Source organism: Biomphalaria glabrata, chromosome 14 (genome assembly GCF_947242115.1).
Source record: "Biomphalaria glabrata chromosome 14, xgBioGlab47.1, whole genome shotgun sequence".
NCBI classification, from domain to species: domain Eukaryota; kingdom Metazoa; phylum Mollusca; class Gastropoda; family Planorbidae; genus Biomphalaria; species Biomphalaria glabrata.
This window is the reverse complement of record NC_074724.1, coordinates 22,157,455-22,168,531: the sequence shown is the minus strand read 5'-3', so window position 1 is coordinate 22,168,531 and position 11,077 is coordinate 22,157,455. Positions and strand designations below refer to the sequence as shown.

Genomic DNA, 11,077 nt, shown 5'->3' with positions numbered 1-11,077 from the left:
TATCACTACCAGGTTAAATCGTGGTGGATTGGGGATATCCTTAAAATTAGGTGTAATCTAGCAAGAGGTCCAGATATACGTTTAGCTGTTAATTCGTCCTGTATGTGAATGTGAATCATTTAGTTAAGCATTTTTTTTTGTTGTAGCAACGTTGTGTATTAATTGTTTGCAATACTGCCGTCTTAAGTCTTACTGACAGACGAAAGTCTCATTCATTAGAACTAGATCTATAGTTTGGTGTTTATCGTATTTAAGTTTATTTTCATAGTTTATTTGTATGAGTAAGCTATATACACTCCTGGCTGTGAAAGCAGGTAAGAAGTAACTAAGATCTAGCGTAATCTAGACTAGATCTGGGGAACAATCGAGGTGAAGCCTGATTGCCCATTTGTAATTTTAGTATTTGTAAATAGACAGGTTGGTCTATTTACCGGCGACTCGTGTGAGTAACACGTAGTCGGTGGAGTGTGCGTGTGTCGCACATCGTATTCAGTCGGGTCAGAGTGTAGCCTACACACTGGTACCAAGGATACTAAGTGTATCTTGGAAAGTACAGAAGTTATTATAAGTCGGAGTTGGTAGTCTAGACTCCAAGGGTAGAGTGACGAATTTAATTCATTTGAATTAAGAGATATTAGGAAGCCGCGGAGCGAGGGTACGCTCAAAAGATAATTTGATTTATAGAACATAGGTAATAGAAGCTATTAGGCTTTTGTGTAAGACAATTTAAATAAAAAGCGAGGTAAATTAACAAATAAGTAACTGCTCCAGGGTACGACCTAGAAGAGTTTAGGAAAAAGCTAATCCAAGAGGCCAAGACAGAACTGGAACTACGCGGCAAAGAACTGGCCGCCTATGTGCAGCAGATGGTGGCGGCAGAAACAGACCGCAGAGAGCGGGAACGAGTCAGAGAAGCTGAAAGAGCCAGAGAAAAAGAAAAAGAAGAAGCAGATCGCATAGAGCGGGAAAAGGTTAGAGAGGCAGAAAAGTTGGAGAGGGAAAAGGTTAGAGAGGCGGAACGTGTAGAGAGGGAGAAAAAAGAAGAGGCGGAACGGGTAGAGAGGGAGAAAAAAGAAGAGGCGGAACGTGTAGAGAGGGAGAAGAAAGAAGAGGCGGACAGAAAAGTGAGAATTCAAGTTGAACAGATGAGGATAGAGGCTGGTGTAAGTGTGCCCACCGAAGGGAACAGCAACAATAGTGCCAACATAGAAAGCCATAGTAGCGCCGCATGGATGAAAAAGAAAAACCAACCTTTTGCAGAAGACAAGGACGACATCGGCGACTATCTAAAGCGTTTTGAAATTAAACTAGCAAAGTTTAACGTCCTAGAGAAGGAGTGGTCCGAAATCTTGTTGGACTTCGTACATGGGAAAGGCCTCACGATTTGCCAAAACCACGACCACTCGATGCAAAACAGCTATCAGGTGCTAAAGAAGGAACTACTAAACGCATACGGGCACAACGCGGCAACATTCCGAAAGAAGTATTACGAAAACACTCCATCCAGCCAAGTTGATCCACAAACAACTATCAACTCAGAGAAAGACTTCTTCACTAAATGGCTCGGATTCGAGAATGTAGAGAACACCTACGAGGGGTTGAGGAACTTTATCTTGATTGATAATTTTCTCAATAAATGCGATCTCCAGCTGCAGTCTTTTGTAAAAGAAAGGAACCCAAAGGTGTTGGACGAAGTGACAGAAATTATTAGAACATATAAAAAGGCGTATCCCAGCAACCCACTTTCAAATAAAGACAAGAAAAATATTGACTTGGTGGGATATACACAGGAAAACAAGGATAGGGGTAGAAGCAGAGGGCGAGAGCCACAACCCGTCAGAGGGAATAGTAATAGCGGAAGGGCTAAAGGAGTGACATGTTATACATGTGGAAGGAAAGGGCACATTGCAGTGAACTGCATGAGGTCACAGAGCAGGTCCAGTGGTAGGAACAATTACAGCAATCGGAGTGGTTACAATAACTACAGTAATAACAGAAATAAGGAAAATAGAAGTAAAAGCAGAGAGCAGCAACCCAGAGGTGTGGACAGGGTGTACTTTGTGAAGGGGAACAGTGATAGTTTCACATTTTACCCAGGGTTCATAAATAAGCGGCCGGTACGGGCGGTCCGCGATAGTGGCTGTAACACGATCGTTATCAGGAGTAACTTCATTGAACCACAAGATTATAGAGGGTACCAGAGGAAGGTGGAGTTTGCGGACGGAAGCATCAAGGAATTTGAAGCATTTAGGGTCTTCATTGAGACGCCATTCTACACTGGATATTGCGAGGGAGTCGCAATGCCCGAGATGAGACAAGACATGTTAATTGGCAATATACCAGGAGTGAAGGAGTGCACTACAGAGGAGCTAGCAGCATGGCAAAACAAGTATAAACAGATGAACCAGAGCACGGACACCACGCCATACGAGAGCAATATGGTCATGACAAGAGCAGAGGGGATAAGAAAAGCAGAGGCGCAAGAAAATAGCATAGAGAGTGGATCGACGGAGACGATGGAGCAACCAAGGGGAAACGGACTCGAAAACAACCAACTAGCAGAAACGGAAGAAAATGATTCAAGGAAAGAAGAGCAGGAGGACTTGGAAGAAACAAAGGAAATACCCAGGTTTGCACAGGAGCAAAAGTTGGATAACATAGTTGGAAGGATATATGCCAGGGTGGAAGACAAGAAGAATAATAATCCAATGGAAAAGTTCAAAGTTGAAAATGACATACTGTTTAGACAGACAATACTGAATGGGAGGAAAGTGAAACAGTTGGTACTTCCCCAGAAGTATTGGCAAGACGCGCTTGTGATTGTACACGACAATAACATGACAGCACATAGCGGGACAAAGAAGTGCTTCAAAAACTTGTCCAGGCATTTCTTTTGGCCAAACATGAAAACCACTATCGCCAAGTACATAGGCTCATGCGACATATGTCAAAAGAAAGAAGCTAAGGGACGGATGGGTAAGGCACCGTTGCAGGCCATGGATGAACCAATGGAACCTTTCCAGAAAATAGCCATCGACATTATAGGTCCATTGACTAAAACGGAAAGTAAAAGCAGATACATACTAACAATAATTGACATGTTTACTAGGTACCCGGAAGCGGTGGCATTGTCTAATATAGACACGGAGAACATTATCAATGGCCTAACACAAAAGTGGATAACCAGGTATGGGATGCCGAAGATATTGCTGACGGACAACGCATCTCAGTTCCGGTCGGAACAATTTAAGAAGTGGATGGAGCAGTCAGGCATGCGGCATATGACGTCATCGGTTTACCACGCAGAAGGAAACGGGACCTGCGAGCGGTTTAACGGGGATCTTAAAAGGGCTCTGGCCAAAATTGTTCAGAACAATCAGAGTCATTGGGATCGGTACATCAATTTCGTACTATTTGCACACAGGAATAATGTACACGAAGCCACACAATTCTCACCCTATGAACTAGTATATGGACGAAAACCTCGGGATGAAGTTCAAATTTTTAAGGAGAGTTTTATAACCAACGTCATTGCAACAGAAGAGGATGAAGCAGTACTAGATCTGAAGCAAATTTGGAAGGAAGCCTACGACAACTGCTCCAGATATAAACACAATACACGGGAGAGGGTGAACGAAAAAAGACAAATAAGAAATCTAGAGATAGGAGATAAAGTTCTGATTCTGGTGAATGATTTGAAGAACAAGATAGGCAAGCAATGGAAAGGGCCGTACATAATTACTGACAAAACAAGCGCAGTGAATTACAAAGTAGATATTAATGGTAAAGTAAGAACACACCATATCAACAATTTGAAAAGATATATGGAAAGAGATAGAGAGGAAACACATGGAGAACATATGGAAGCAGAAAACAATGGGGAACAGACAGAAGAATGTTTACTAGTGCTAATAGAAGAGGAGAACAAAGACAATGATATTAAAGATATACCGCTGCTGGAAGTGAATAAGAATCAAACATGGGAAAAACTTAACTTGGAGAACTTGTCACAGGAGAAAGCAAGAGATATACAAAAACATGGTCTACAAATTCAAAGAAATGTTTTCGAGCTTGCCTGGGAAGACGAACGTTATTAGCCATGATATAAATCTAATGGAGGATAAGCCCATCTTCATGAGACCGTACAGAGTTCCATTACATCTACAAGAAAAGGTGAAGAGAGAAATAGACAGTTTATTGAAACTGGGGATTATAGAACCTTCAGTCTCTCCATACGCTTCACCGATAGTGATAGTAAAGAAGAAAAATGGAGATATCAGACTTTGTGTGGACTATAGGAAGTTGAATAAAATAACGGAATCCGTATCCTATGCCAAATATCGACGATATATTACACAAACTCTCGAATGCTAAAATCTTCACTAAGCTGGATTTAACGAAGGGATATTGGCAAGTACCACTGACTGAGAGGGCGAAACCATATACAGCATTCACGACGCCGTATGGGACGTTCCAATGGAACTGTATGAGCTTTGGACTGATAAACGCCCCTGCTACGTTTAACAGGATGATGGCATCGGTTGTCGGTAATAGACAGAACGTCATATGTTACCTGGACGACATATGTCTATTCCATGAGAATTGGGAGGACCATTTAAAAGGTATTAGAGATATCTTTAAAGTAATACAAGAGAATGGTTTGACCATCCAGGCTGAGAAAGTAGAAATTGGGTTGGAAGAAATAACATTCTTAGGTCACAGGGTTAGAAACAACGTCATCAGTCCCGTAGGAGAAAACATTAAAAAGATATTGGAGCTGCAACTCAGGAGCAGGTTAAGAGTTTATTAAGGCTTGTAAACTATTACAGGAAATTTATCAGGAACCTGGCAGAAATTGTGAACCCGCTAAATAATTTACTGAGAAAAGGGCAACCACAGAAAGTTACATGTGACTCGGAGTGCAGGGAGGCAATAGAAAAGATTAAAAAGATTTTCTCAACTGACCTGATACTAAGACTGCCGGACAAGGAGAAAGTGTTCTACGTATCAACGGATGCGTCAGGGAGCGCTATTGGGGGATGTTTAATGCAACAATATGAGTGCCTGCATCCCATAGCGTATGTCAGCAGGAAACTGTCAGAAGCGGAGAGAAGATATAGTGTAGTGGAAAGGGAGACACTGGCAATAGTATGGGTGGTGACAAAGTTAGAAAGTTATTTGTTGGGCAAAGAATTTTGTTTGCTCACTGATCATAAACCTCTCCAGTTCATGCAACAGAAAAGCATGAAGAATGGAAGAATATGTAGATGGTTCCTGATACTGCAGAATTTCAAATTTGAAATAAAGGCAATAAGCGGAAGTATCAATATAGTGGCGGACATGTTGTCTCGAGTTACGTTGAGATAGGTGAAGGAGCATATAACTTGGACACAGTTGAGTTTGTTTTAATTTAAGTAATCGAGTTGGCTAGTAGTCATAGTTAGATGGGTATTAGGTTGTGTTAAGGTATTTTTGAATAGGATATTTATGTTATAATATAAATGCTATTGCGTTATTATTAGATTAACTCATGTTGGTTATTGATTTCGGGTAGTATGTATGAATTGTATGTATGTTTGTATGAATAAAAAGAGCATTTATAAGGCGAGGATGTAGTTACATCACGAAAAAGTAAGTTTTATAATTTATTCTTTGTATTTGATCATGATCATACATCAGTAAAGAGTTAGGTCGTGTGGGGACAAGTAAGTGGAGAGAGGAAATAAAATACACTTGTAAATGCCCGAAAGAACGTTAGGTGTATAGTGGGAGAACGAGTATTGATAAATATCAATTTGTCATATTAGGTAAATTGTCTGTCCTGACGTGTGAGGGAAAGCGGTGTAACCTCTGGAACGTGATGTGATGAAGTATAGATAGACACACCTATAGTGTCAGCGCAAACGAACTATGTCTGCGGTCGCCTATGGCACATCACATTGGATAGTATCAGTTAGTGACACTTGAGGGAAATATTTGTTCAGAGGAACTTGATTGTGGACACAGAAAGAGAAGTTGAAATCGCAATCAAGACTCAAGTTGTGTTGTCTTTTATGTTTCCCTACATTTTGGCCCTTGCACATTGTAAGACTGAGACAGTAGATTAAAAAAATTGACAGGCAATTTTTTTTTAGCGGGAGGGTGAGGAGTTATTATGACATGATTATGAATTAGTTATTTGTTTCGGGAATAAGGGGAAAGTTTTAATTAGCGACAAGTGACGTGACAGATCTTTAAAAAATAAGAACGCTCTAAGTGACGCTAAAAGGAAGACGCTTCTTGTAGACTAGTAGACTTGAGTACAATAGATATACGGATTTACGACATAGCTGACATCGGACGATTCCCTTCTTGAGTATTAAATATCTTTATAGAACAACATATCAGCGTCGACTACATATTTGATTGTTTCGGCCTTTCGCCGGTGTTACTGAAGTAGTTGAGTTCAGCGTTACTTCCAGTCAGATCTACACTAGACATATTGCCAAGCATCAACACCGCGCGGAAGCCTTAACAGTTGACTCCCGAAGCCTTTCCCATGATTGGGTATAGCTGATAGCTACAAGGCAACAGAGGTTTGAATTCAGAGTTTTCCTTCTCTTAGGTGGGTAGCCAGCCATGGGCTTCTCCTGTTAGTGAGAACAGTTCCGCCGGACTCGATATCTGAGCCACACGTGAAGGCCAGAGGCTATTCGAGACGCATGCCATTAGGAAGCATTTTATAGGTAGTGGAGTGCTTACTTCCATTACCACTTCCGGCAATGACAACCTTGCATTTAGATGTTTCTGAAACAGTTCTGAGCTCACAGATGTTCCAAATGATAGTCTTCTCCACTTGTAACGTCCAAAAGGTGTCTGAAAGGTTGTGAGCAAACTCGATGCTTCATTCCGATGCACATGCCAATAGGCATTTGCGAGGTCCAGTTTTGAAAATATATAACACTTTCGCATTAGATAATCTAGGAAGCAATAATGAAGCAATAATGTCTAAACCTCTCAGCTGCTTCTCGAAGATTGCAGGGAATGATGTTGCGAATACAAAACTATGATAGGCCTATAACAATGGTTTATAAAAAAAAGAAAAAATAGAAATGTTTCTGACCTATAAACTGCTAGACTAGCTGCTATATAGTTTTGAAACAGCATGGCTAGACTTCCAAACCCATGGTGTTAGTTGATTGATTGCTGTTTTTACATTCAAATTAAAAACCATATAATGGGGTAGCTGTGTTTCAAATTTCAAGCTTCTATCTATTATGGTTATGAAGTTATGATGAAAAGACGAAAATTCATTTTTTCGATCACAGTTTTTTTTTTTATTTTCTATAGTCCATTTTTCTACACATAAAATGGCATAACTTAGCTCCTATATAACACAGAAAGATAAATTTGGTATCATTGTAAACCTCTCAGCAAGCTCTACATAACTAGATAGTTTCTTATGTTGTGTTACATTTATATGTGTATTTATGTTTATGTATGTTGTGTGTGTGTTTGTATTTGTTTGTTTTCTTGTAGTCTCCCTGGTTCTACTGTTCAGTATGTTCACGTGTTCACGCTTTTATTAAGTGTGTCATTAGTATGTATTGGACTTTCCTGTTTGTTTCTCTACTCTTGTTCTACTTAATAAAAATGGAGTGTAACTTTTAAACAACAGTATTGTTATTGTATTGTGATAATATAACATGGTGGCAGCGGTGGGATATGAACCCACGCCTCCGAAGAGACTGGTGAAGAAGACGTCAGAAAAAAATGGGACTAATTACAATAAACTACCATACTTTTGAAAATGTTGATAAGCCTCTATCAAGGATATCGAACAGTTCTCTGATGTATTTGATGATCAGCAGGGTGAATTACCTGGTGTTGTACACTTAGAAGTGAATCCTGACATAACACCAGTTACATGTCCATCTGGTCGTGAACCTATGCAGGCTAAAGTAAAGTCTGAGTTAGAACTGCTAACAGAAAAAGGAATCATTGAGCCTGTTGATAAACCTACTGACTGGGTCAGTCAAATGGTGATTGCAACTTAAAAATCTGGGAAACTCCGTATCTGTTTAGATCCTCGTCCTCTCAACAAGGCACTTCAAAGAGAACGTTTTCCCCTAAAGCAAAGTGTTTTCAAAACTGGACCTTGTAAATGCCTTGTAAATGTGCATCTGAATGAAGCATCGAGTTTGCTCACAACTTTTCAGACACCTTTTGGACGTTACAAGTGGAGAAGACTATCATTTGGAACATCTGTGAGCTCAGAACTGTTTCAGAAACATCTAAATGTTGCTCTTGAAGGTCTTGAAGGTGTGATTGGTGTAGCTGATGATTTTATAGTTTATGGTTCTGGAGACACATGGGAAACAGCTTCCCATGACCATGACAAGAATATTATAGCATTATTTGAGAGATGTCGTTCTGCTGGAATTAAACTGAACAAAGATAAAGCTGAGATTAAAATGAAAGAAATTACATTTTTGGGACATCTAATTACAAGTGATGGTTTAAAGATTGATCCTGAAAAGGTAAAGGCTGTTAAAGAAATGAATAAAACCAGGGCCGCCGCGAGGGTTGTGGCCGCCTGCGTGCGAAATTTTAAAATGCCGCCTCCCCTTACTTTTTATTTAATGTTTAGAATAGAAATTAACGTCATGAAATTTAAATATAAACCGTCCTTTTTTTTTCGGAAATAGTGTTGCCTACATAATTTTAAAGCGTTGTAAAAAGTTCTTGCTGGAGATAGAATTGGAGATGCGGCAGGTTTCAGCTCAAGTCGCCAAGGGGAATGATTCCGGGGCGGAGCCCTGGTGCTGAGCTTATTCTGGCGTTTTCAGCTTCAGAAATTCTTTCTCCTGGCGTCTACAACTCCTTTTTTCTCGCAATAAGAAGAGAGAATATTTTTAAAAGGCCAATATTAAAATATTAATGTGTTTTCTTTTAGAGCGGACTTTTCATCCTAGTTAAATTAAAAGTTGAGGGTCATATTAAGTCTAATAATAAAGAGGCAGACCTGGTCAACAGTATTATGCGAGGACATTCTAAGTACAAATAACAAACGGACGTCTGTAATGGGCGTGGTCTTTTTATGATCATCTTCGTGGAAAGTAAAACGTCTCTGTCGCGGACTTTTATCTATAATCACCCAAAACTTTTCTACGCTTAACTAACGGCCATTTCATAACATAAAAGTGAATTGACTTTATAATGACTAGATCTGCTTGCAAGGCGGGGTATTCGACTAAACAATAATATTTATATGTAGTAAGTAGATACTAAGAAGAAAAAAGAAACAAATGTGTTGACTTATCTGATTCTGTAAGCGTCATTCAAAACATATTACAAACAATCCGCAAAAATTCAAGGTCAGAAAGTAGTAGGCGCCTATAGAAAAACCCGTGGGAATCTTTCGCGCGCCGATCAATTTTTTTGTAATTAGTTTCCAAATTAACTTCCATGTACGAATATCTTTTTTTTTTTTTTGTTGTTTTTAAAGTATAATGGTATAATTAGAATTTATATAAAACATCAAAATATTTAAGTAACTAAAAATGTAAAAAATAAAGATAACCTTGGAACAATGATTTGGCCGCCCCCTAAATTCGGCCGCCTGCGTGCAATGCACACATTGCACAATAGGTAACTGCGGCCCTGAATAAAACAAACAAACGTCGAGGAAGTGCGTCGCTTTTGTGGGTTTGTGAACTATCTTGCTAAATTTCTACCTAGACTATCCGACGTCATTGAACCAATTCGGCAGCTACTTCATACAGATATCCCTTGGTCATGGTCGAGAAAACACGACAGTGCATTCTGTGACATACAATCTATGGTGACTCAAGCTCCTGTGCTAGCATTCTACAATCCACTTAAAGAATTGACCCTACAGTGTGATTCCAGTCAAAATGGTCTGGCACTGTCTTAATGCAGGAAAGTAAACCCATAGCTTACGCACAGATCGAGAAAGAAATGCTAGATGGATAAGTTCCATCAATACACACTTGGTCGACATATAACCTTTGAAAGTGACCACAAACCTCTCTCAGCTGCTCATCGAAGACTGCAGGGAATGATGTTGCGCATACAAAACTATGATATAACAGTGGTTTATAAAAAAAGGAAAAGAAATGTTTCTGGCCGATACACTTTCAAGAGCTCATATCAAGTTATCAGCAAACAGTCAAGGCGAGTATGAGCAGATAAATATGGCCAGTTTCCTATCAATTGGGGAAGAAAGACTACGTAGACTAAAGGAAGAAACAGAGAAAGATAGAACGCTTCAAAAACTTCTAATCACAATTAATCAAGGCTGGCCATATGAATTAACGCCTTATTATAATTTCAGAGACGATATGTCAGTTCAAGAGGGGCTTATATTCAAAGATGAGAGAGCAGTAGTGCCCAAGTCACTACGACTAGAAATGAAAAGGGAAGTTCATTCTACGCATTCGGGCATTGAAGGATGTGTGAAAAGAGCTAGTGAGAGTTTATTCTGAATAGCTGGAATAGCTAGAATTCATGAATAGCTGGTGACATAAAGCATTACATTTCAACTTGTGAAATATGTCAAAGCTTTTCAACCTAATCAACAGAAAGAGACTTTAATGAATCACAAGGTTCCAACACACCCCTGGGAAAAGGTTGGTGTCGATCAATTCACACTGGACGGCAAAGACTATCTCGTGTGTGTGGACTACTACAGTAACTACTGCGAAGTTGATCGCCTAGAGAACACTAGGGCAGAAATTGTCATTAGAAAACTTAAAGCCCCTTTCGCTAGATATGGCATCCCATCCACACTGGTCTCTGACAATGGACCTCAGCTTTCTTCGGACAGCTTCGCAAAATTCACCAATGATAGGAGTTTGAACCACTTGATAAGCAGTCACCATTTCCGCAGATCAAATGGGAAAGCTGAATCAGCCGTGAAGACTGAAAAGACATTATTTCTTAAAAATAAAGATCAGTTCATGGCTTTACTTAATCATAGAAGCACCCCGAATAAAACTGGTACTAGCCCATCACAGGCATTCTTCAACAGGGGAATCAGAACCTTGCTACCTATAGCTAAAAGCCTGTTGAAACC

At 39.7% G+C, this 11,077-nt stretch overlaps 1 protein-coding gene across 1 annotated transcript; it reads left to right on the top strand.

Moving 5' to 3' along the window:
- Positions 1-1,145: 1,145 nt before the first annotated feature.
- LOC129922697 (uncharacterized) lies at positions 1,146-4,097 on the top strand. The gene has a single exon (XM_056009628.1). The coding sequence runs from the start codon at positions 1,146-1,148 to the stop codon at positions 4,095-4,097; it is 2,952 nt and encodes a 983-aa protein (XP_055865603.1).
- Positions 4,098-11,077: the final 6,980 nt, after the last annotated feature.

What these genes read in the sequence shown, in the direction of transcription:
- LOC129922697 (XM_056009628.1), top strand. Translation starts at nt 1,146, where the DNA reads ATGAGGATAGAGGCTGGTGTAAGTGTGCCCACCGAAGGGAACAGCAAC.